At 42.8% G+C, this 27,947-nt stretch overlaps 1 protein-coding gene across 1 annotated transcript in view; it reads right to left on the bottom strand.

Moving 5' to 3' along the window:
• Positions 1-219: 219 nt before the first annotated feature.
• NR2E1 (nuclear receptor subfamily 2 group E member 1) overlaps positions 220-27,947 on the bottom strand; it is a 55,749-nt gene continuing 28,021 nt past the window's right edge. Inside the window, exons 3-9 of the mRNA XM_075597569.1 lie at positions 25,322-25,409; positions 24,642-24,877; positions 9,463-9,609; positions 6,627-6,723; positions 6,109-6,258; positions 3,814-3,919; positions 220-2,211 (exon numbers count right to left, since the gene is read on the bottom strand). Coding sequence (XP_075453684.1) covers positions 2,049-2,211; positions 3,814-3,919; positions 6,109-6,258; positions 6,627-6,723; positions 9,463-9,609; positions 24,642-24,877; positions 25,322-25,409 — 987 coding nt within the window. The 3' untranslated portion in view covers positions 220-2,048. The remainder of the gene's footprint in view (positions 2,212-3,813; positions 3,920-6,108; positions 6,259-6,626; positions 6,724-9,462; positions 9,610-24,641; positions 24,878-25,321; positions 25,410-27,947) is intronic.

Raw genomic sequence — 27,947 nt, 5'->3', positions numbered from 1 at the left:
GGGTTCCTTGGAACACTGGTTGAAAAGAACTGATCTAAACTCTCAAATTAGCAAAAATAAAATATTTTCTGTACCCTTTTTTTTTAAAGACAACATATACTGTATACATTCTTAACAGCCATGTATTGTATTTTTCACTTTACATACTACACTTTCTTCACCCTTGCTGTAGACACTTCCAGGATATAAACGTATAGAATAAAGAAATATTAAAATGGCTCAAATTCAATATATTTTATTCTTTGTAAAGAAATTGAGTACAACTTTTAGTTTCACAAATTAGTTGACACTTTGTACAAGTTTCACTTGTCTATGATAGCCGAAGTGCTGATTTTTTTCTCAGTGCTAGAACCTAATAACACACCAAAACTTAGAAAGTTATGCAGCTATCTTAAACTGTTTGTTACTAAATGTTTCCTCCTTCAATATGTTGTTGGACTTCAATAAGTAGTTGGTGTTCTTTTGTGATTGCTTTACAGAACCTAGAAGAGTATTCAATTTACATGTAATATTCAAGCAAATATAATGTAATATGACGTTGTCAACATGTTCTGAATTGTGTTTTCCAATTTAAAAATTCACATATTTTTCTGTTTCATGGCCAAGGATTGTGGACGCCATTGCTTTGGTTTGAGTACTCTACCAACATACATTATTTTTTTCCCCCCCTTTTGGTTTTACCAGTTTTTCTTCTTCATAAGACTTGCCTGTTTGATAAATGAAATGAAAGTAGGCGTTTGGCATGATTTTTTATAAAAAGTAAAAAAAAAGGTGTGTGCCAAGCACACGCGTTATAAGCGAAACTTCTGTGTGTTTTCCATTGTCAAAAGTGTTTCATGCCATAATTATCATACACATGAAAGTACAATTTGATTGATAAAATACAATGAATTGTGACTGTGAAGTCGTGTGTTCAGCACATACCCCCCGTGTGTGTGTGTGTGTGTGTGTGTGTGTGTGTGTGTGTGTGTGTGTATATATATATATATATATATATATATGTGTGTGTATATGTGTGGCTGTGAAGGCGCGTGTTCAGCACATACCCCTTATTTTTAAAAATCCGTACAGTTGTGATAGTATATTTTTGTATATTTGTCTAATGTGTTATGTGGACAAACCTTTCATTTTGTGCACTTCTGGAGTTTTTATTGTAAATGTGAGATATGTGTGTGTGTACACACACACACACACACACACACACACACACGGGTGTATGTATGTGTGTGTGTGTGTGTGTGTTTACATCTGTGTGTATGTGGGCATACCAGAACACTGGTCAGCAGCACAGACTCCCTAGGGCCGGGATCTTGGCGCCGTTTGCATCTCACACCCCGGCCAGGAGACCCCAGGGAGCCAGTCATAGAAGCACTGTGCTCCTGAGAGGCAGTCAGATGCAGCAGTAGGGAGACGTGAGGGAGGGGGGTGTAGAAATGCTTCTGCACATGCGCAGAACACAATTCTCCACATGCGCAGTGTCACTTCCGTTATTTTTTTCGTGACCATTTTCAGTTTTTTTTCCCTATGAGATTTTTTGGGATAGCAGTGCCACAAAAGAAGTTTCACTTTAAAAAAAAAAAAAAAAAAACACTTGGGCCTAAGTTAGTTTTCAATGAGAAGCAATGCTTGGCTGCCTACTTTCTGTCTGCCACCTGTATATTAATGTGAAAACATAAGTAATGTCTGCTACCTGATAATTAGTGTAACACAAGCACATCTTGATTGGTATGGCAGAACAATCTACTGGGTGACAAACATGTCATGGTTTATGTACAATTGCAGTTTTTTTACCAGCACTCTTGAAAAGAGAAGCAGACAACACATTTCCTTGTAATTCCTTTAACGTTTGTGAAATGCAATGGCTCTTGAAGCCAAGCTCTTGTGTGTGGTAGAATATAATTTGATCGTTTGTTCATCAATATGATGTCTTTTTCACACAGGGTTGTTATGCCCAATCTTGGTCTCCTTAAGTCTTGTTCATATCTAACCCATCTCCCTATCAACAGTCCTCTGCAACCGTCCTTTTCAGGATTGGTTCTTGGCTGGGGTTAGATGTCACTGGATTTGTACATATCTGAAAGCAGCCGTGTGATTGGAACATTCCCGATTGTTTTCTTGAAAAAAACTTCTTCTATCGTAGATGGGCTTATGGACCGTAAAGCTGGCAGAAGCAATAGGAGTTTCCCAAAACGGCAGGGCTGTGTAGGGTATCTGTGGCATAGAAAGAAGAAAAAAAAAAAACACTATTAGCTAATTGGTCAGTAAGTAACAAAAATAATTAAGATTTTTTTTTCTCCTAACCTGGCCAACTCATAAGTAGTGATTCATTATATGCGCACGTATTAGTGTGCTTTGGACAAATTCCTTAATTCATACATAAAAATAAACCACAAACTATATTAATTGCACATCTTTACAACTAAGCAGGGTCCCACACATTCTATATACAGTGTAAAATCAGATGATGCAGTAAAACATTTGCAGAGACTGCATAGGGAGTGAGAATGGAATGTCTGACATACACTTTCAAGAAGTAAGTGCCGACCTATACGAATGACAGTAAATCAGCGTGCACATCTGTAAGGATTCTTTTCACTGGTAGGTCCAAGTGCAAAACTGATAAACTGAGGCTGGTGAAATGGGGAAGTGATGAGCTGCTGTAATCATATGGTTAAAGAATACAGAGCATCTTCACTTATGTTTGCTGGCGGTCAAAGTGTGATGGTGTTAGGAACTAGAGCATAAGAAGTACCACTGTTTTTCAGTTTACAAACCTCCTAGAGTACTACTACTTATCAATGTGTAAAATTACAGTTACACTTTCCTTAAAAAAACAAACAAAAATCCTTTCATTTTCTAAAATGAGCTTATCGTGGATGTTTAACAGGTTTGCAATTCCCTCAAATTAAGAACAGCGTCCCTACTTTTTTCTAAGACACTTGGATCAGTGGTGCAAGCTTGTGGCACCCCTTTATCTTGAACCTTATGTTACCACGGAGTTATTTTTTAGTATTATTTTGTTCTTTCACCAATAAAGAACAAAAAAAAAGGTATGGAACTTGGTTTATGATGAGGTCCTTAACCTCCTCAGTATAAAGACATGATTTGCATTTGTGCCAGTGCATAACAAGTTTTTTCCATTGTAGCGACATTATTGTACAGCTCTGTAAATTAACATATTGTAAGCTTTGGCTGTTTATTTGTTAGTTGCATTGTTGCACTAAAAAAAGTGTTAAAAATAAAAAAAAGTGTAAGAGGGACCAGGAAAGTGACAAACGGTGCTCTCTGTTTTCTGTATACAGTGATACTGTATGCACAGGAAGTTCAATATATAAGAATGCCTTTTTGCTGCTGGTTCAGCGGGCGTTATAGAGCATAAAACGACTAGAACATGCATCTAAAACACAACAAAGAAGCCTGTGTTGCTTTTCAATGCAAAGGTTCTGGCTTTTAAGGTGAAAACATTTCCGCCACTCAAAAAGAATATGCAGCAGTTTACAGAGATCCGGAGTATCACTATTCCGAGTTTTTACATCTCAATTTTTACTTCTAATTGAAATGATAACTACCTTCAGGTAAACAAACACCCCCAGTGATGCAATGTGTTCTAGCTATTGGAATGCGCCATCTGCTGTCTTATATTACCGACTATTAGTTACGCTCAAACCCATAAGAAAGTATTAAACCAGAACATTCTGGCCACAACTTCATGTGTTTGGAACCATGTGGGGCCTGTTTATTGGGTAACACTGAATAAATAAGTTCCTTGTTGTTGTAGTGTGCCTATGCCGGGGATATGGAAGTCACGTTCACCTGGTGTGTATGTAGCTGTTTAGAGTGAGCTGAGCTTCGTCCTGCAATGCTGCTATGGCGGCAGCGTTTCGGAAACTCCTCAGCTCGGAACCACTGTGCGTAGGCACTAGAACGGAAGAACAACACGCCGTTAGTCATACAAGGAATCAGTAGAGCACAGACAAGACACACCAGGGAAAAATGACAAGTGTCTGGTAAAAAGGGGGTGATGTGTAGCAGAATTACCTTCTTTTAGTGCAGTGGTGCTCAACGTAGCCCTCAAGACCCCCCAACCGGTCAGATTAAGGATATCCCAGCTTGAGCACAGGTGGCTCAATCAGTGGCTCAGTCGAAAATTGAGCCACCTGGGCTCAAGTTGGGATACCCTTACAACCTGACTTGTTGGGGGGGGGGGGGGGGTGGTGGTGGTGGGAGATCTTGAAGACTGGAGTTGAGCATCCCTGTTTTAGTGTATCTCCCATCCCTTTTATTATATTTTTCCAATGTATCTTTGTTTAGAGGGAATAGGTCTGCAGTTCTTAGAATTCCTTGCTTGGGGTTAATACACTTTCTATTGCAAAGGTGGTTATTACGGATTCCTCGCTGAAACGACTACACAAAACAACATTAAACCATTAAAAGCACTGTAGCCAGTGGTCAAAGTGTGATACTAGATGGTACAGAGTGCCACTACCTCTTTATTTACAAGTCCAGAGTACCACTGCTTTTTCACTGACAAACGTATAGCTTCCCTTTTCTATTTAAAGAAAAGCAGGTTTATTGCATGAATCCTTTCTCCTTTCCTGCATAAATATTGTAGAAGTATTTCTAAAATACGGCTCTGATAGCTTTCCCCTAATGTCTAATAAACTGAGAATGTTTTAAAGTCAGACACCTTAAGGTGACTTTTTTAAGTCACTTTGACCTCTCAAAAATCATTAGTAATTACTATTAGCATTACTATATAAAACGGCACGAGGGAGCGATAATATTATTGAAATGGGGGTGGGGGGATTTGGCAGGTGAGACTGTGCATTCAGGTTCATTTTATTTGCTTTCCAAATCAAATGCAGGTCTGGAACAAAACCTAGCCGACGATGCAAAGATGGATGGACACTAGGCAGCCTACATTGCATTTGCATGAGCATGTACCCTTAATGGAAGCAGCAACTTCTAGTGTAATCAGCTGGTGAGAGTGAAGTTATAAAGTAGCTCTGATAATTCGATCGAAGGACATCTTTAAGTGCAAAGATTTTTTTGCTCCAAAAGGCTGAAGCATTTCACAATGTGTAACGGTCACTGTAAAGGTAGTTGTCGTTGGTAAAACAAAATTGCTAGCCCTTTTGTTTTAAAGATTGGGTATTATTATTATTACTACAGGTACAGTGAGTCCCTCTCCAGAAGAGCTTAATATAATTAAATATATATTTTAATAGCTGTACTGTTTCATAAGATGCCTCCTGGCTTTGGAAGACACACTTTGCCCTATTTAAGTGAATGGGCTGGAAGGTGCTTCCAGGGACCAGCAGGTGTCTTATAGAATAGATGCAATGTAGAGAAGAAAACTGACGCACAGCCAATGAGTGGGTCACCACGAGATAAGCTGAAAATAAAAATCCTTTATTGATCCATTAAAATGAAGGAGAGCACCTCCTACGCGTTTCGTGTATGGAAATACACTTTATCAAGGAATTGATTATTTTGATTAAATTGATAACGTGTATTTCCATACACGAAACGCGTAGGAGGGGCTCTCCTTCGTTTTTACGGATCAATAAAGGATATTTTTTCAGCTTATCTCTTGGTGACCCACTCATTGGCTGTGCGCCAGTTTTCTTCTCTACATTGCATCAGTTTACTTCACTGGGCTGCACGCGATTTGGGACATTTGTGATTCGGACATTATGTGAGTATTCTTGAACTTATACTGATTTATGCTATGCTGTGAGTCCTGGGACCATCCCCATGAGGAATATATAGGGGCTTTACCAACAGCCTCATCTTCAGGGAACCATTGGCCCCCACAGAGGACTTTACATCTTTATTCATCTCACTAGTCCCAATCTTTCATGTCCATGTTATTATTCATATGAATAGATCCAGCGCTGGAGCGCATTAATCACTAATTACCTATTGAGTCTTATAGAATAGAACCTCCTATTAAATGTGGGCTCACATATTTTTCTGTGCTTAAGACACCAGGCAAATATAGCTCGACCCGGATCACTAGGTGAGACTCAGTTTACAACTCATGTGCCACTAGCACAAGCTGAAGTTTTCTTCATCATACACTTCTTACAATACATAGCTACATACCAGCCTTAAAAGTGACAATGCATTTGAGACAGGCAAATTCAGTGGCGTCTAGCCTGAGTTGCCGAAATCTAGCCACCACCTCTTGCAAAGCCTGTATTTCGGTGATGATCTTATTCAGCTTCTGTGAATCTGTGTTATCGTTGTTCATTCCTGAAATCAAAATATATCCACCTTAAATGTATTTTTTTTTCTGTCACTTTGTTTCAATTCTCAGCAAATCTTTACCACTTAACATCTATCTAACTGGCAGCCTGAGATAAACGATTTCAGCGTAGACTGTGTTTTATTATAAAATACTCTTTGGACGATAGCAAACACAGTGATTTGCATTTCAATAACGATACAAGCAGTTATGAATACAAGACAACACTATTTGCATTTAAATATAGATTTATAAATGACAGGTATAGTCTATTGTTCAGCTGGGATTTGTTATTCTTCACATGTTGTTCTTATTCCCAGTAAAGCATTTTAATGTTAATTTCTACAACAAAGTCACTAAATTGAGCAGTCCTTACCAGATACAGCCAGTAGCGTGCTAGCATCAACTGGGATGGCCCATTGTGCTATTCCTAGAACAAACAGCTCCCTCCATGCGTCTTCCAGGAGCATCAGCTGCCAAACAATATACGAATGATAGGTTTATGAGCACATCAACCATACAAGTCCCCATTATGTCACAGTTGCTATGCTGGCTCTTTAGAACTCTTTATATCTGAATATTGTATCTCAATTATGTTTTGTCAATGATACTTGTGAATAAGGGGTCTGTAACATATTGTGCTGTTTAGATTAAATTATTTTATAAGTGGTCCCTTCAGAACTAAATCGATTTAAAGTATACAATCTACAATTTAAAGACTGGGGGATAGGAGGCAATGGGGAATAAACAATGGTGTTTCCAACTATATTTCAGTTTTGCAGGGAAATCAATGTTTTTTTTTCCATTTCTTATCAGAAACTCCCTCCCACCACAGTGTGTCTGTACTTGCGTATGCTGTTTACGTATATATGCTCATGCATGCATTAGCATTGATGGTAATCTTAATTCGCAGACTTTATAGATGAGTTATAAGCACGGGAATCCTGGTTTGGCCAAACTGCTGAATTCACTAAACAGTGTGAGCACTTTTCAAATGAACCACATTTGTCAAAAATGCTGGTGTCTGGTAACGGATGCAGCGGAAACAGTGCACACGTTACAACTATTTAACACTTTTTGCTCAACAAATATATATATATACACGTAATGTATTCTTTTCAGGTTGTGATAGCGTTCATGAGAACAATAGAAAAACACATGAAGAGGTGTCATGATTCCCTCCTGTAGTACTGCTCGTTGACCTGTAGGGACGCACAGAGGAGTCACGTTCAGGTCCATGACTCGTTAGAACTAAAACAGTCCATGTAGCTGCCATTTTAGTTTGGGTATAAACCCCATCCAGTCTGCTGTTTCCTTGTCATCTTTCTGTTTACAGGTCTGGAGTCAGGTTATTCTTTGTTTGTATATCTTGCCACGCTCAGTAGCACTGCTTTTTGACACTAATATATATGCTGTATATATATGATGTGAGGTTTGGTTTTGGGGTTCTGGAGCTTGATGGGTTATGCAGCTGTTGTTACTTGGAGGTGTGGCCCTCCTCCCCATGGTGTAAAGCTCTCCCCGCCCCACTTTCCAATTAGCAGGTTTTATCATGATCCTGTGTATCACAGACCCAGTATGGTCTGTCTCCCTCCAGCAGAAAAGAGAGGTGCATGAGAATTGTGCCAGGTAGTGTTAGGACCTGCAGATTGGGCGTGCTGTGACGTGGCTGCAGGCTTATAACCTTTTGGCCAAAGGGTTTAACTAAATGACCTTTTTTTCATGAGCAGATAAGCACTGAGGTATTGCACTATACTGTATGGTGAGTCAGTTTGTATGTTGCGCTGGCCTTTCTGTTTTTGTCAGGTTATTCTTTGTTTCCTAGCGCTATGTCTTTCCCTGTTCCTTTTTCATCAGTCTCCCAGTTCTACCGATCTTCAGGTATCGTCTTGTTTATTGTCTAGTATTCCCTTTGAACTTTGACCCCTGTTTATTATTTGTCCCCTGCTACTATTGCTATTGCATGTAGCACTGCAATTCTTGCAGCTAAGCTTGGTTTGTACTGTTATTTCCCTTAGCATTATTTGCCCCCTGTCCTTGTTTATTCTTTTAGCTACCTTAGCCTTTTGCTTGTAGCTCTGCACACTTTGCAAACTCCATTTTGTTTCCCCAAATGTGTTTCCTTTGTGTAACAATAAACCCAGTCAGTTTACACGTATTCCAGTCTGCTGTTTTTTGTGGGTTTCCATGTTACCTCTGAGGTACATCCTTATAAGGTGATTGCATGTGAACTCTCAAGGCGACACTAATTTGTCCGATGCCACAAATCAAATGCTCAATGCAGAGACAGCCAGCGAAAAACTACCCCATCCTAAATTACAATCATATCTTCTCCAGAGCTAAAGTATCTGCTAATCTTCATGCGGGGGAATACTCAAAAATAGATTTAAAAAAAAGTAATCAAGTCACAAAAAGAATTGAAATAGAAGGTGCAATATCCCAAAACAGGGCCACCCCAAAATAGAGCCTAAATATCTCACTAACAAAATAGCATGGGAACAAAACTCTTATACAATAAGAAAGAGTTGGCACTCAATCTAAAAAAAAAAGTATTTATCAGAATGCAGACCTTTTTTGTTTTAATTATTATTGTCTAAGTAAGACTTTTCCCCGTGTTATTTTGTTTGTGCAATCTTTATAAAAAAAAATCCTAGTCACCAAGAGATAATGAATTTGTAACAAAGATCAAGTCCTGTAATACTCAGTTTTACTCAGTTTATGTTGCTGCTGTTCACTGGCACAAGTGCAGCATAGTAAATGTGGCTTGTTGTCTGTCATAGTCCTTATTAAACCGTGTATCGCTTTGCTGCCAGAAAGGCCATCGACACACTGCACCGCAATTCATTTCTTTTTCTAGCAGTCAAATTTAGGCCCGAAATGTAAAAACGCGTTTTCTACAAAGTAGAAATGGTAAATGCCTGTGTGACAAGCTGGTTAAGGTTCACGTGTCAAAATGGAGAGAATGCTGCCGTGATTACAAGGTTGTGAGTGAAAAGCTCATCACAATTGCCGCCATGTTTAAAAGGTTCCACAAAACATATGGTTTGGTAATATTCTTCTGAAATGTAAATTTGCTGTCTGAATGAGCAGTGAAATATGTGATCAGGATGAGAAAGTAAAATGCAATTTCTAAAAGGAGAATATTTCTGACCTATCTAAGTTGCACGGCAGCTATAAGGTGCCTGTTTTATTTCTATTTGCTTGTAACTTACCTGGTCTTGTAATGACAGAGTAGAAAACGCGGGGACACTCTTCGCCCATTTAATGCTCATAAAGAGAAGCCGTGCAGCAGATTCACACACAGACTCTGTTGCCACCTCGTACAGATACATCGGAGCTCCACTCACTTCATGTGGGTACTGAGGCACAGAGGAAATACACATATTGTTGTGTTACTGATAAAGACTTACTAGTTTCCCTTTAAAAACACAGAAAGCTCAAGAGAGCATTCAGCTATCTCATACAGGAATAGTCTAGTCTTGCAAACATCATACAGCACGTGAACTGCGGGAGTTGGGTTAGCCATGCAAATGAGCACCTTGAATGTAACACACTTCGCTTCTCCTCCCTTCAGGGGGTGCCCTTACATGTTAGTCTGCTCTTTTAACCAGATTGCACAGTGGAGATTGGGTTAAAGAAGTGTACAGCCAGCATCCTATTCAGAGACAACGGCTTCATTGTTTTTCACCCATTAGTCTGAACATGGTTGCTGTCTCAGTAGCAAGGTTATTATGTAATGTTATTTTCTAGAATTATAGATTAACATTTTCTTTACACCCTCCTCCCAACCCTCCCCCTGCTGTGTCCTGTGGCAATGAAGCAGTCTACTCAAACACCACCTAAAAGCCACAAACCAGAGAAGATTATAAATACTGCCTAGTTATCACCCTTTTTTTTCTGGTCCTTATGCTGTACAATGTGACTAGCGTTGATCCGGCTCAGTCCCAAATCCTTTACTGCAGGGGTGCGCAAACATTCTGCGCTAAGCCCCCCTGCCTGCTCAGCCCCAGTGCTCGCCCCCCCCCCCCCCTTACCTAGGAACCGGCGTCAAATGCCACCGTGGGGTCATGTGACGTCACGTGAATCCCACAGCGGCATTTCACGTGCATTACCATGGCACGCGGCATCAAAGTATGCCGCAGGGTCATTTAATGCCATGTTGCCATGGCGATGCATCGCCCAGAAGCCAAGGTAAGTCAGTTACAGAGGCCTCGCACCAGTAAAGCCCGGGGGCCCGCTCAGGGCTGCCGACAGGGGGGGAAAGCCGGGACATTTGGCCCAGCCGTCTAGCCGACAACCACAGAAGTCTAGGCTCCCTTCCTCCTCCGGTCCCCTTAACAGCAACTTGCCGGCTGGATCAGGAGCTGGCAGTAGGAGGGAGGGGTTTGCAGAGGCTGGGAGCAGAGAGCAGGCAGCAGAGGCTGGGGGTGGGAGCAGAGAGCAGGCAGCAGAGGCTGGGGGTGGGAGCAGAGAGCAGGCAGCAGAGGCTGGGGGTGGGAGCAGAGAGCAGGCAGCAGAGGCTGGGGCGGAACTGAGGCAGAGAGCTGCAGAACTCTGCCTGCCCCTGCTCTCTGTGATATCAGGGGGAGGAGTTACTTTGTGCTGCTGTGGGAAGGTATGCTGTGTGTAATTATGTGTCAATTTGCTGTGTGTCAATTTGCTGTGTTTGTGTGTCAGTTTGATGTGCATGTGTCAATTTGCTGTGTGTTTCAGTCTGTCAGTGTGCATCAGTGTGTCAGTATGCTGTGTGTGTAAATGTGTCAGTTACAGCAGCGGTGCGCAAAGTGGGGCTGTTGCAGGGGCGTTGTTCCCAGAGGCATTTAAATTAAATGCCGGGGGGTCGCGTGATGCCTCTGCAACGCTAAACTTACCTTGACTATGCCGGCGTCACTCGTGTCCTTAGCACCGCGGTGTCAAATGACGCTGCGGGGTCATGTGACGTGACATCACACGCGTCAAATGATGCTGCAGGTCACGTGACATGACGTCACATGACCCCGCGGCGTACGCCACATCAAGGTAAGGGAGGGGGCGCGAGCACCAACGGGGGGAAAGCAGGGGCGCAGCTGCAAAAGTTTGTGCTCCTCTGAGTTACAGATTGCTCTGTCAGTGTGCTTTGTGTCTCAGTGCAAGCAATTGAGGTAACACGTTATAACAGGCCTGCACAACTTGTAAAGTGAGAAGGGCCGAACTGCTCCAAGGAAAACAGATTCGGGCCGCACGGGTAAAATCATCATCATCATCATATCTTCCCCAGCACCCCTCATCATCCTCATATCCCCCCCTGCATCTCACATCACCCTCCCCCTGCATCTCACATGACCCCCCCTGAATCTCACATCACCCTCCCCCTGCATGTCACATCACCCTCCCCCTGCATGTCACATCACCCTCCCCCCAGCACCCTTCATCATCATCTCCCCCAGCACCTTTCAGTAGTTTCCCCCAGCACCCTTCATACTCAATCCCAGCACCTTTCAGAAGTTCCCCCCAGCACCCTTCATACTCTCTCCCAGCACCTTTCAGCAGTTCCCCCCAGCACCCTTCATACTCTCTCCCAGCACCTTTCAGCAGTTCCTCCCAGCACCCTTCATAATATCCCCCAGCACCTTTCAGCAGTTCCCCCCAGCACCCTTCATACTCAATCCCAGCACCTTTCAGCCGTTCCCCCCAGCACCCTAATACTCTCTCCCAGCACCTTTCAGCCGTTCCCCCCAGCACCCTAATACTCTCTCCCAGCACCTTTCAGCCGTTCCCCCCAGCACCCTAATACTCTCTCCCAGCACCTTTCAGCCGTTCCCCCCCAGCACCCTAATACTCTCTCCCAGCACCTTTCAGCAGTCCCACTCATCAACAACCCCTCCCCCCCCGGAGGGTGGGGGGCGAGTGGTGCCGTATTTTGTGCAGGCCGGCGTGATAACAATCTTTATATTACAGCATTTTTAAAATAGTTTTTTCATTCTTTACACAGTTGTTTATAGTTAACTTTATTAAAAGATGTTACTGTGCAGTATACTGTGCACCTGTGTCTTTCAACCACCTGTGTGAGGGTGAGGGGGGAGAGGGGGCGGTGGCGGGGGAGAGAGGTTATGTTATTGTAGTGTGCGTGTAGGTGGTTATTCTAATTTGTGTATTTTGTGGGGGGAACTGTATTGTAGGGGGGAATTGTATGTGTGTGTGTGGGGAAATTGTGTGTGTGTGTGTGGGGGGGGGATAGTGTGGGGGGAAAGTGTGTGTGTGTGTGTGTGTGTGTGTGTGTGTGTGTGTGTGTGTGTGTGTGGCCGGCCAGGGGTGGAGGGGGAAATTTATTGTGGAGGGGAGGATTAAGGGAGCTGGATTTAGTGTGGAAGGGGGGGGGGTTACTGAGTGATAGCTGAGAGAGGAGGGGGGGAGAAGAGTGTGAGAGGAAAAAGGGGGTAGTGAGGAAGAGGATGTAAGACGGGGGAGAGAAAAAAAATGAGGAAAGAGGGGTGAATAGAGGAGAGTGAGGCGTAAAAGAAGTGGGGGCACGCAGGGCCGCCAACATGCTGGGGGGATCTACAGAATATGTTCACTCATGATAGGGCCCTCCCCGAGGGGCCCGCACATTGTCTAGCTACGCTACTGCCTCGCGCGCTCCCCGGCATTTCATTTAAATGATTTGGGGAAGAGCACAAGACCTCTGTAACCACCCCACCCAATTTGCGCAACCCTGCGTTACAGGATAAGGGCCTATGTATCAAAGTCTAACAGCTGGAAATCTAGTGCAAAGACAGCACCAGCTCTATCAAAGAACATAAAAAATCCTAGAGAAAGCAATAGTCTTTCTTTTTCTAAATCTGCTGCCATGTTTTCCTTAGGTTTACAACGGAAGACTTTTATATATAAAGTACAGTTTACAGTCATGTGGAAAAGAAAGTACACCCTCTTTGAATTCCATGGTTTTACATATCAGGACATAATAACAATCATCTGTTCCTTAGCAGGTCTTAAATTAGGTGAAAAAAAGCCGGAGGCGCGTTCATGTTGCTGCGGGAGATTACCCCGCCTCCGGCTCACTGAGCAGCGCTTTCCCTCCTCCCCCGCCACTCTGAGCAGCTCTTTCCCTCCTCCCCCGCCTCTCTGAGCAGCGCTTTCCCTCCTCCCCCGCCTCTCTGAGCAGCGCTTTCCCTCCTCCCCCGCCTCTCTGAGCAGCTCTTTCCCTCCTCCCCCGCCTCTCTGAGCAGCTCTTTCCCTCCCCCGCCTCTCTGAGCAGCGCTTTCCCTCCTCCCCCGCCTCTCTGAGCAGCTCTTTCCCTCCTCCCCCGCCTCTCTGAGCAGCGCTTTCCCTCCTCCCCCGCCTCTCTGAGCAGCGCTTTCCCTCCTCCCCCGCCTCTCTGAGCAGCGCTTTCCCTCCTCCCCCGCCTCTCTGAGCAGCTCTTTCCCTCCTCCCCCGCCTCTCTGAGCAGCTCTTTCCCTCCTCCCCCGCCTCTCTGAGCAGCTCTTTCCCTCCTCCCCCGCCTCTCTGAGCAGCGCTTTCCCTCCTCCCCTGTCGCGCCCGTCAGTCGTGGCAGCCAGAGCACGCCTCCGCTCGCGCATCCCTCTCGGGAGCTCTCCCTTGATTGGCTGGCGGTGGCGGCGGCCTGCGGTGTCCTGATGGGGCGAGCCTCGCTGCCGGTAGCGTTGATAGCGCGGCACTTGGGGGGGCTGTGTCACATTATGGCGATGCAGGTGGAAATGCTGCTGCCGAGGAGGACAAGGGGAGAGAGGAGAGCCCCGGGCAGGTAATTACAGCGGGGCCTCCGGGGAGATCAAACCCTCAGTACCTGTCTCATGTGCGACATCCCTTGTCTCGTCTGTGTCTGTCTGTGTCTGTCTGTGAGTGTGTGTGTGTGTATGAGTGAATACAGTGAATACACCCACCCACCCACCCAGTCATCCACCCCTCTGCCTGTCACCCTCTGCATGTCTCTCTCTGTCACCCTCTGTCGCACCCACACTCTCTCTCCTCTCTGTCGCACCCACACACTCTGTCTGTCTCTCTCGGTCTTGGTGTATGTCTCTGTCTGTCTGTCTCTGTCTGTCTGTCTCTATGTTTGTCTGTCTCTCTCTCTGTCTCTCTCTCTCTGTCTCTCTCTCTCTGTCTCTCTCTCTCTCTCTCTCTCTCTCTCTCTCTCTCTCTCTCTCTCTCTCTCTCTCTCTCTCTCTCTCTCTCTTTCTCTCTCTCTCTGTGTCTCTCTCTCGCTGTGTCTCTCTCACTGTGGATCTGGATATCTTATTTACCCTGTATATCTTAACTGCCTTATACTACACCGAAATAACCTATACTGCTTTCTTCCAGATCTGACTCAAGCTTCATACGGGAGACATCGGAATCCCCCCTAACCCAGAAGACAGATAGGGAACACCTCCCCTCCAATGTATAACATTGCTGGAATGAGGGTACCTGGACATTGAGGGACTGCGGATCAGGTAAGATCCCAGGCGGGATTGCTGCTTTAGATATTGTGAAGCGGGGGCGTCCAGACACTGGTTAAAGGGTTCAGGAAACTAGTCATTCACATCTGGCTTTTATTTCTAGATCCAACATTCACACACACACACACACACACACACACACACACACACACACACACACACACACACACACACACACACACACACACACACACACACACACACACACACACACACACACACACACACACACACACGTAATTATGTAACAAGGACTAATTGTAGTTAAGTATAAATGTTATGTCAAAAACACATGTTGTTCTTACTAGGAATTTATTACATTTATTTTTTTAAAAAGCAGGACTGGGGGCAGTACTAAGGGCGGGCTGCGGGTGGGGCTAAATGGAGAGTAGATTTTTGGGTGATTTGTCGACCACTGTGTGTGTGTTTGTGTATATGTATATATATATATATATATATATATATATATATATATATATATATATATATATATATATATATAGCCAGTATATATATATATATATAGCCAGTATATATATATATATATATATATATATATATATATATATATATATATATATATATATACAAAAACAAAGAAAAGGATAGGGAGTGATCAACTAGGAACCATACTAATTTATTGAAAAGTCGATAATTATCACGTGGGTGCAAACCTGTGAACTGAAGTGAATCAGGTGACGAGCACACAAGGCAGTGCACTCAGAATAGAATTCACTTAGATGCACACCACATACATTTAAAATATAACCTTTATTGACATTACATAAAACATATATTACCGATAATGTAGGTGTAACCAAGATTAAAAATAGATGAAATTAAATATGACGACTGTCTTCCATCTACTCTAGATATAAGTCACTGAATAGCAAATAAAGCTAATAATCTAGGAGATACAAGGCAGATACAGCCGTGGTATTGGTAGACCACCTAGGACCAAAGCTAAGTTTGCACCTGTAAATCCCATATATTGATAATACCAGATAGGTGAAGAAGTTACAATCATAGGTGGGGAGCTCACTGGATAGAAAGTAAGGTATGAAAAAGTCCTAATAACAGACTACTGCTCCTAATAAGGTGGTAATACTAGGTCAAATACACATAGTGATTGTCATAGATATAGTGTAATCCAGACAGAGACTAGAGGTGTATGCAGCAGAAAAGGTGCAACTCCCTAGGAGAGCAGGTTAATGTGGCAAAGCCTAATATCTTGACCCAACACTGCACCAGAGTCACACAAATATCACCGCAGATGTTATGAGCCTTAGGCACCGCACATATATACACACAGGCACAGCAAATAAGTGCCAGTTAGTGAAACCCACACTCAAACTATGAAAGTGTAACTATTGGTCAGCTGTAGATTCGTCACTTTTAAATAAAAAGACTTCCAAGTAGGAGTCTTACAACATCACTACGTGCCCTGTGTGTATATATATGCGGTGCCTAAGGCTCATAACATCTGCGGTGATATTTGTGTGACTCTGGTGCAGTGTTGGGTCAGGATATTAGCCTATAGGGAACCATGTTAAAAATGGTTTTTGAGGCAAAAAGTGACACTGTGTGCTAATTTGCATGTCATTTCCCAGAATCCCTTGCTGCAGTGGAAGTGCTGTATGCTGGGTGATAATGGGGAAAGGCGGGGTTGCAGACCTGCCTAAGACATGCAGATGAGCATACAGTTGTATTTGCATATTTGCTTTCATGTGGAGGGTTTTTGTCACTTTTTTTACTCACCATAACTTAACTCAGTATTATGGTATAGCCTATCCCATAGCCTATTTGCATACCCAGTTAAAGTCAACCCCACACTGATGAGACCCATAAAGGTCTAAGATCAAGGCGATATGAGTGCTCCTCTCGACCTGCACAGCTATGACCAAATGCAGTACTATCCTATCTGGGGTTTCAGTAGGAAAGGTCTGTGGCAAGCATTTGGCCCTCTAGCTCGTTGAGAGGTGGTGTCCAGACCCCGGACCACAGAACCCCTGAGCCTTCGGGCTAAGGGGGGATGGCATTCGAACAACCAGCCCTTCGGGGCTGGGGTGTACCCGCACAACCCTCGAAAGAGGGGAGATGATGCGAACTCCCTTGCGGGTCTCGGGCCAGAGGGAGGAAGAGATGGATGTCCTGAATCCTAACGGAGGAAGGCATCAATGTCCCTGGAGACCTAGGCTTTCGGGCTGAAACCTTCAGGGAAACTGGGCACTGAGGGCGGGTCTGACTTCGGTTGGACAGTCCAAGGGCAAGCTCCCTATCCACTGAAGTGGACTGGGATCCGATGAGCGAGAGGGTGTACCCTCTCGGGAGGAAAAAAAAAAAAAAGCTGTCTGTGGGTGGTTTTCTGGGTATGCACCTTAACCCTGGCTGTGCTCAAAGCTGTGACCATGCAGCAAGCTTAAGCCTATAGGGAACCATGTTAAAAATGGTTTTAGAGGCAAAAAGTGACACTGTGTGCTCATTTGCATGTCATTTCCCAGAATCCCTTGCTGCAGTGGAAGTGCTGTATGCTGGGTGATAATGGGGAAAGGCGGGGTTGCAGACCTGCCTAAGACATGCAGATGAGCATACAGTTGTATTTGCATATTTGCTTTCCTGTGGAGGGTTTTTGTCACTTTTTTTACTCACCATAACTTAACTCAGTATTATGGTATATATATATATATATATATATATATATATATATATATATATATATATATATATATATATATATATATATATATATATATATATATACTTAGTTTAGCTATGGTGAGTAAAAAAAGTGACAAAACCCCTCCACAGCAAAGCATCTTGCAAATGGAAATATAACTGTATGCTCATTTGAATGTCTTAGGCAGGTCTACAACCCCACCTTTCACCATTATCACCCAGCACACAGCACGGGATTCTGGGAAATTACATGCAAATGAGCACAGTGCCACTTTTTGCTTCAAAACCATTTTAAACATGGTTCCCTATAGGCTTAAGCTTGCTTCATGGTCACAGCTTTAAGCACAGCCAGGGTTAAGATGCATAGCCAGTAAACCCAGCTTTTTTCTTTTTTTGTAGCCCGGGTGGTGAAAAAGTGATTTCACCTCTAAAAACCGTGCTCATGGTCAAGTGAGACCAGGTGCGCAAAACTTGTGACTATAGGCTCCGGGGAGCTGCAAGTCCATGACATGGTCAGTCCTCTTCAGCCACGAGGGCCAGGAAAAGTCCTGATGTTACACCGACGTCGTCATCCGAAGAATCCGACGTCCATCCTGTTCCCTCCTAGTGCAGCAGACGCCGCAGGAGGGTCCAAGTCTTTAGGGCTTTCAGTTCGCGCCTACTCGCCCACCGCAGTCTTCTCCCGAGGGATGGCGACCACCGACCAGCACACAGACTTGCATTCTCCGAAGAAAATTAGGTGACTGATAACCCAAACAAAAAAAAACACAATCCATGGTGCGACTGCTCCAGTGCGCTGTGCAATGCAGTGCAGGAAGTGCTCAGACGAAACAACAAAATGTGCACAAGTGCACGCCAGACCCGGAAGCCTGGCTGGTAGAAAAAATAGTGGCGAACCCCTCAGCGGAAGGCAATAAGGGGTGCCAGTGCAGAAAATGTAGGGGTGTGCAAATTATCCGTGCAAAAGTCGAAGTGCGTGTGGGAACACTTGACTCCACCAGGTTAACCACTCCTGGGGTGCCGTGATAAAATAGCCCGGGCTACATATCCGCACTTCCCGGCCATGACCAGAGGACCAAGTGCAGTCACGACGGGACTGTCCTTCACAGGACAGACCCTACACTTGATCTTAGCCAAAAGGCCGAGAAGTTTTTGTCACTTTTTTTACTCACCATAACTTAACTCAGTATTATGGTTTGGCCTATCCCATAGCCTCTCATGCATACCCAGTTAAAATCAACCCCACACTGATGAGACCCATCAAGGTCGAAACAGCTGTCTGTGGGTGGTTTTCTGGGTATGCACCTTAACCCTGGCTGTGCACAAAGCTGTGACCATGCAGCAAGCTTAAGCCTATAGGGAACCATATTAAAAATGGTTTTTGAGGCAAAAAGTGACACTGTGTGCTCATTTGCATGTCATTTCCCAGAATCCCTTGCTGCAGTGGAAGTGCTGTATGCTGGGTGATGATGGGGAAAGGCGGGGTTGCAGACCTGCCTAAGACATGCAGATGAGCATATAGTTGTATTTGTATATATATATATATATATATATATATATATATATATATATATATATATATATATATATATATATATATTGTAAACAAATATATACATTCACAGTGCTTCTCCGTGTAGGGAGCATGCAGCTGGTGAAAACATTGGCCTTACATTTGTGTAAAACAGACAGTGAATCCCAGCTCAGTGGAGAAGCGCTGGGATTCACTGTCTGTTTTACACACACACACACACATATATATATATATATATATATATATATATATATATATATATATATATATATATATATATATATATATATATATATATATACATATAAATATAGCTGTATGCTCATCTGCATGTCTTAGGCAGGTCTGCAACCCCGCCTTTCCCCATTATCACCCAGCATACAGCACTTCCACTGCAGCAAGGGATTCTGGGAAATGACATGCAAATGAGCACACAGTGTCACTTTTTGCCTCAATAACCATTTTTAACATGGTTCCCTATAGGAAAATGGTTATTGAGGCAAAAAGTGACACTGTGTGCTCATTTGCATGTCATTTCCCAGAATCCCTTGCTGCAGTGGAAGTGCTGTATGCTGGGTGATAATGGGGAAAGGCGGGGTTGCAGACCTGCCTAAGACATGCAAATGAGCATACAGCTATATTTGCATATTTGCTTTCCTGTGGAGGGTTTTTGTCACTTTTTTTACTCACCATAATTTAACTCAGTATTATGGTTTTATATATATATATATATATATATATATATATATATATATATATATATATATATATATATATATATATATATATATATAAATATATAAATATAAATATATATATATATATATATATATATATATATATAAATATAAATATAATATTTTATATATATATATATATATAGTGAATCCCAGCGCTTCTCCAAAGAGCCACCAACAAATGGGAAAATAAATATTCACAGTGAAAACTAAATCTGTAAAACAAAGGAGACTTTTGGTTACATAATTTAATCAAATAATGATAAGCCTGCTAACCACACCAAGGTAAGTCTCAGTAGCAGGTCCCAATGCTAAATGTATACTAATGTAAAATAGTGGTGCCCACTAGGAGAATGCTGCTAAGGATTTAATTCGGCCCAACATAAAATGTAAACAAATATATATATATTCACAGCGCTTCTCCGTGTAGGGAGCATGCAGCTAGTGAAAACATTGGCCTTACATTTGTGTAAAACAGACACTGAATCCCAGCTCAGTGGAGAAGCGCTGGGATTCACTGTCTGTTTTACACACATATATATATATATAATATTTTATATATATATATATATATATATATATATATATATATATATATATGGAAGAAAAGAGAAAAAAAAACAGGCGCACACCTAGTGCATTAAAGTATAACAATAAGTTTATGGAACATTAAAAACAGACAAATGCCCACTCACAAGTGTAACGGTAATATATGCAGTTATGAGATAGGCCCTCATAAGCCAGTGGTAGCGTCCGGGTCAGCAATGGTGTCCTCTCCTACACACACGTTGCGCGGTCTCCATCTACCGGAAGTGACGTCCACCCGGTCTGGTACCCCGCAAAAGGAAGTCCCTCCAGGAAACCGAGCCTTCGCCTGCCTGCTTCTGGCTGCTGCAGCACCAGGGGAAACAGAGATGTGTCCGCTCTTCTGTTTGGCTTAGCCTCTCACAGCCTGCGTTCGTCTTAGTCCTTGACAAAGTTCTCAGTGGGAAAGTGCCTCCTCTGCCTTAGCCACGCCCTACGCGTTTCGTCATCTATGATGACTTCTTCATCATCTGAAGTAGTGCTCAGACCTCCTGTGTGCCACAGGTATTGCACCACACACAATGTAGCCACATCATCTCACAGAGGGTGGGGATATATGTGTTACATTTGGAGGCGCTGCTGAGATCTCAGCCCTGGAGTGCCCTACTCAGTAGTCTAATCTGGTGTCCTGTCCAAACCAACAAGTGGGCGAATGGGCCGCCAGACTCCAAGAACCTCTGCGACACATGGTCGCTGTAGGAGGGGTGCCCGCCCAAGTATGCCATGTTCACTGTCTGACGAAGCGGTGTAAGCTGAGAAATATGTTGAGTGATTAAACGGAGGGAGAGAGGACGTGCGTAGCAGAGACACAGGAACAGCCTTCACTTGCCATTATCCATTACCCGACAAACACCGGAGGCAGGAGCGCACTAGGTAGTCACGTCACACGCCCGGGATGTCACTTCTAATTTATTCCCAGTGCGTTTACAAAGTAGTGGTTTTACAGAACAATAAGCATAATTAGGCATGAGTTACTATACACATAGAGATATTTAGCATGCTCAGGGTGTCTTGCTACTACTAAGGTCTGTAATATAGTGCAGCACGCGTCAATTAAAATTTGCTGTGATAGCCATACGTTTCTATACTAGGGACGCGTGTGCGCACGGCCGTGAGCGGTGGCGCGGCAGACCAGGGAAAAGTACAAGAGAATTGTATTTTCGCGCTGTCGCCGTGCCACTTGTCGCTGTGAACCAAACACAGGGCCGCCTAGCGCTGTGACACCCCCTAGCTGCGTGCGTTACCACTCAGCCTCTAGACACGAAACGCCTGCACCGCATGCAGGCGCAATGCCGTACGCGCGCCCGCGCACGAACCAGTGCGCACTATACTACAAGCCTTAGAGACAAAGGGTAAACATGCCTTTCCTGTCATAAATACCTTGATGCATAAACCCTCATTTTTTGTGCCTATTTTGACCTGAACTATACACATACAATCGTCTGTGGTTGTCACAATGCAGGGATACAGTATAAATAATCTTCAAGAATAAGCTGTGAAAACTGAACACAGAGTAGATAATACACCCACACTTAGGTCTCTAGATGGCCGCATTTCTGGACAACACTGTCCTTTTATAGTGTTTGTGAACCTTCAAATAATTGTAAACTCTTCGGGGCAGGGACTCCTTTTCCTATTGTTACTTTTATGTCTGAATCGCTTATTCCCATTATGTGTTATATTATTATGTCACAACAACAATAATCTCTGGGACACACTCCAGCCTTTTTTGGGTTAAAACCAACACCCGGCTGCAAACGGACATCTACAGAGACATCCACGAGGGTATGCGGTCGCGATGTAAACAAAAGGATGCGCGCGCAACCCTCAACACAATCCCCCTTCAAAATCGTAAAAAGAAAAAAACTTTATTTCTAAGCAAAATGGACATCAACAGAGGCCTCCATGAAGGTATGCGGCCGCGCTGTAAGCAAATGGATGCGCACGCAACCCTCAACACAATCCCCCTTCAATTTTTAAAAACTTTATCCTAAAATGAAACTTACACATGCGCGACCTAACACAACACACGATGCGCACGCAACTCACAAGATGGCGACGTCCCATCGCAGATGGAAAGCTGGAAGCTATTACACCGCGATCTGGATTGGCTAATCCCTGCATAAAAAAGAAAAGGCACAGCCGGTCCACATCCATTGAGCCTGAGGAAGTCCAGTTCCGGACGAAACGCGTTGCTCTATTCTTCAGTTGGGACATTTTTTAGCATATCTCAGAGGAGGCAGAGGTGCAGTCGTAGCTCCCCATCCGGACGCGGAAGGAGAGACCCCCTACCACTATACACCACATTACTCCCCTTGCTTTTTATTTCCCCATAGAAGCCTTTGGTTTCTGTGTTTTTTATATTCATGTTTTTTTATATTCATGTTTTTTATTTAAATAAAGTTTTTATCCTGCAGACCATAGTGTCATTTAATCTGTGTTCACCCCATCATCAGCTTTAGGGGCACATAACGACCAGGAACAAAAAAGAAACCACTAGGAGTGTGCACTCACACTGGCCCGTGTGAGTATTGTACTATATCTTTTTATTCCCCCCCTTCATCACCACCTACAACCAATTGAAAGTTATCCCTAACGGGCAACAATAAGATACCAAGATAGGAGAAGACTCACATTAGCCCGTGTGAGTGCTAGATCATACCATTACATTTTAATGGTCTACCACTATATCATCCTTCCCCATATTTCCGCCTCTATATATATGTGACTTAATCTAACCCTCTTTTTTGTTTACATGAGAGGAAATCCCCCTGGAAGGGTACATCGAATGAACGAAGAAAGCTGAATATACACCAAGAAGAAAAGTCTAGATCGCAGAAGAACATATCACTCCAAGGCGACGGGAAACCCAAAGAAACCTTCATGTGACTGAACTTACACAAGGCCGTGTAAGTCATATATTCTTTTACCTTTCCACCCACACATACACATCAATGTATGTATACCTTTTGAGTTTGGTATCCGCCCCCTGAACTATCACTTTAATAGATGTGTTAATTGCTCAATCCATATCGATCACTAGACTTATTACATTATTTCCTATAACTGTGCTCCCCCATTCCTTTTTGTTTTCATTGACAACAACAATATGAAATATATAGCTCACTATTAGGTATGATTTACAGATATATGAAAATTGAATTTTGCCTAAGGTATCAGAGTAGATACCGGGTGCTACCTATGTGCTGATTTGAAATGTATTTTCAAAAATAGAGAGAGGCTTTATGTTGTAAAGTCTTTCTCCAGCAAGAAGCACATTTAGGGTGCACAGCACCCTAAATGTGCTTCTTGCTGGAGAAAGACTTTACAACATAAAGCCTCTCTCTATTTTTGAAAATACATAATATTATGTCACGTGTATTGTAAAGTGCTATGTACCTGGATGGCGCTATATAAATAAAGATATACACATATATAATATAATGTGTTTATCAAAGGCGGGCAGAATTTCCGGGTGGCCAACAGAATGCAAGCGACGCCTCGGGATTCTTATGATGAGCAAATAAGGGAATCATTAGAATATTTCTATATATTGTTACAAGCCTGGACTATCACTACAAGGTATTTTCTTCTTTTTTTATTTTTTATTTTTTAAAGCCGTCAATATAAGAGACTTTAATCACGTAAAGCTTGGTTGTATAGCAATCCTGAGACATGCAATTTGTTGCAATTAAAACTCGCCCGCCACTAAGTCATCGTGTGGGCTGTCCAAGAACTTTGGGAGAAATCCCTTACTGGATTTATACTTCAAAATACGTAGTCAAATCTCTCCATTGTGAAGATTCATATTTTAGATTGTAAGCTCTTCGGCTCACATTGGCCCCAGTTCATATTTTAGATTTCAGCTTCATAAAAACGAACGAACAAATGAACGGTGCTGAAATCTTTCCGTGCAACGGGTAAACGGCTTCACTGAATATGGAATATGGGCCTACATTTCTATTCCTACTCTTTTATTTGACCTTGAATTTCCAAGTTTAAAGAAGCAGTTTCTCCTCTTTGCTCCTTTGCCCCTCATTTTTTTAAATAGATGGGAAGCAGGGGGTCCCCATAGCTGAACCCTATGGTACTGGAGATCTCTTACTGAAAAAGGTGCTGAGGTACTACCTTGTATTTAAATACCCAGCCAATAGGAAGCTGTAACGGATGATGTTGTGTCTTTCTATTGGCCCGCGTCACTCAGGAGAATTAGACCTCCTTTATCGTTCTCCTGGAGGGGGTGGTACTTGCGCTACCTTCAGCCCTAAGGCATCTCAGGAACCTGGTGGTCCCTGAATAGCGTTTTAGCTTGGGATACCCTCTGCTTCCCAACTAATTTCACAGCATCAGCGCTGCATTAAGATAATTAATAATAGTAATAAGGTTAGTACCAGTTTATATCCACTATGTCAAATCCGGCTTACCTTTGGGGTCGGTTGTGCCAGTCCAACCAAGGCCTGCCGGTCAGGAGTAGTGGATACTGCAGCCAGCTCTAGGTTGTGTGGTTCCAGTTGGCTGACAGTGGTGAAGAAGGCCGGCGCTTGCAGTGCTGCTGATGGGAAGTGAGGGGTGTTTCCATTCACTTCTTTGTGTCCTCTGAAGTACAGAGCCACTTGCTTCCTTATTGTAGATGTTCTTGGTCCCCTTTCGTGTTGAACAGCTGAAATCAACCCAGTAATCATCTCCGAACTAATCAAACTCATTTGGCAAATTGATGCAGAGAGCCGTCTCTTAGATACTTCAGTTCATTAAAAGGTTAAAATCATGAAAAATGTTCCCTCATACTGTGTCCTTGAGAGAACATTTCTCCCTTATGATTTTCCCTTCCTAAATAACGACATTAATCTATATTTTATCAGAGGCACGTCAATCATTGTTTTTAATATAGTCTTCTGTTCTTAAGCATAATGCTTTTGATTTTGCTTATGTAAAAAAAAAAAAAAGAGCCAATGACTGTCTCACTGATTGCTAAGAAAATATTATAAGTGGAATTTCCCCCCCTCCCCTTTTTTTCTAATGTGAGCGACAATAGACGATTGTATATTTAGGCCAAAGGGTAACATGTTTTCTTATTAAATGTTTAGTGAAATCTCGGGATAATTACCATCCTTATTCATGTTGACTTCCAAACATTTCTTCAGACGACACGCTCTGCACTGATTCCTGTGCGTCTTATCAACTGGGCACCCACCCTGGGGTTGGTGAGAGTAAAGAAAGAGGGTACAGGTCAAGATTAAAGTGCACATTCCATTTCACATTGGTTAATAGTAGTAAGAATTATGTTTCTGTTATTGGAGTGGTTTTCAACCTGGGTTTCGCAAAAAAGATAGGTTGTGGCAGGGATTATATTTTGCTACAAATCACAAATGGTTATTACATGGTTATTTTTTGGAACGTTAACATTATACATGATATCAACATTTTTTTAGTTTATCTAAAAAAAAAGAAATCTATTACAGCAATAGACATTCGAGGTACATCTCATAAGTATGTTCTGGTTCTGGAAAGGTTGAGAAACACTGTGTTATGGCACTTTGTATCCAAAGCTCTTTGCAATATATCTTCCTCTGCCCCAGGCACCAAACATGGAATTAAAAACTCATTCTGAGATGTCGTTTGTAAATTCAACTATGTACATTCATAATATTACATACGTTTAGTCATTTATTTTGTGATGTCTGTATGGGGGGGGGGGGAAGCGGAAAGGGGGGGTTGTGTGGTTATAATAAGAGAAGAAATAGACCAAGAGTTGGTAAGGCCACATCGTTAGAATAATTCAGCCAGGTGTGAATGTACCTTGTGTTTTCACTCACCCTACCTTATAGATTGTAAGCTCCTTGGGACAGGGCCCACCTTATTGTAACAATGTATGTTTGATATTTTATTGTTTTTTGTCCTCCGAACCTATTGTACTGCGCTATGGAGTATGTTGGCGTGGTATAAATAATAATATTAATAATAAGTAACCCGGGTATTGTAGATGAAAAAAAGCAATCTCAGATATATCAGAGGAAATGGCAACATTTTGAGGCTATAAGGCACCTTTAGATGCCGCATATTGGTTATATGCGCAGTACAGAGCAGGGCTGCGCAAACTGGGGGGCGCGGCGCTTACAGAGGCCCCGCACTCTTCCCCAAAGCATTTACATTTAAATGCTGGGGGAACGCGCGAGGCCTCTGTATAGTCTCTTACCTGCTCTCCGGCAGCTTCTGGTGATGCGTCGCCATGGCAACGCGGCTTCAAATTATGCCACTGGGTCACATGACGTGGCGCACATGATGTCGCGCACATGACACTGACATCAGAAACGCCAGTGAAAGGTAAGGGGGAGATGGGGAGGAAGGCACGCGAGCAGGGGGCGCAGACAAAAACGTTTACACACCCCTGGTATAGAGCCCTGATGAAGATCTAATTTAAACGTAAACATTGGCATTTGCTCTCTTAAAAATTAGCTTTTTGTATAAAGGGGGTGTACCCTGTTTACATTTTTGTTTTGGAGCAGGGACGCTCATTCTCCCACTGGTTCCCTTCTGTTAACTGTAGATTTGTTTATAGTCTTACAACATGTCCTACCTCAATTTGAAATCACACTCTGATAAGAAAACCCTAATAAAACAAATCAACACTTGGGGATCAGTTCAGAGGGCCCCGAATGACACAGCATTTTGAGGAAAATGAAGGGTGCCCAACAGGGCCATTTTACAATCTCCGTAAGCCCTAGGCACTCTTGTAATCGTAGGCCTCACCTCACACCACGTCATGCCGGATGCGCACACTCCATGCCGTCATGTGAACTAGTGCATATTGGATATACCCGTTTATGTGACGCATATGCAGTACAGATCTATTCTTATAAGATTGCTAGACGCTACAGTACCTCAATAATTTGAATTTTAAAGTGTTCACAACTACACAAGTTATACATAACATGAAATACAGTGCAAATTTATACATGTGTTATGTTAACTGCTGATTTCATTAAGAAAGTATTGTTAAATTGTAACTCGCGTATAATTTGAATATTCTAAAAGTTGTTATTATTATTGATTTAGACGAGAGAGTTGTGAAATGTTACGTTTTGTAAAAGATATTTAATTAAAAAGTTATTCATTTTGATTTTGCAGTTTCTTTTTCCTATTTTCGGGTCAATACATTTTTTTACCCCAGGTCTCAAAATTTTTGTAGGCCCTTGAAAAGTTAGTAGGCCCTAAGCACTGTGCCTATTGTGCCTAATGGATACAATGGCCCACAGTACGAAATGCCAAGAGCCAACGCTAAATACACATCCGATTTGCCCACAATCTCATTGAGTGTAAGGCAGTAGTTGATGCAATAGATAAAGAAGTTCATAAGAGCTTATGATTTTAAATCATGCACATAAACATATTTGTGTTACGAACAAGAGTGCAGGAAGAGTGAATACTGTCACGTCATTTTTTACTCCATTTGTTAATTTTGAGGTTGGTTGTGATACCTTTTAGTGGCTCGACATGTGAAAAGTACACTTGAAGAAGAAACCTTTGAGGTTTTGAAAGCTCTACACACTATAATTTGGGCCAGCAAAAGGTATCACAACCTACCACAAATCTGCTCTTCTCCGGGACAAATACGGCGACTGGAACTTTGAACTACACTTATATTTGAGGGAGAGAAAAGTGAAGTGATTGCAGATTGCAAAGGATCAATGATCTCGTGCTGATTCTGACATGCGAGTGGCTGACTGGAAATG

Source organism: Ascaphus truei, chromosome 4 (assembly GCF_040206685.1).
Source record: "Ascaphus truei isolate aAscTru1 chromosome 4, aAscTru1.hap1, whole genome shotgun sequence".
NCBI classification, from domain to species: Eukaryota; Metazoa; Chordata; class Amphibia; order Anura; family Ascaphidae; genus Ascaphus; species Ascaphus truei.
The sequence above is the reverse complement of the archived record's forward strand: the minus strand, read 5'-3'. Positions and strand labels throughout refer to the sequence as shown.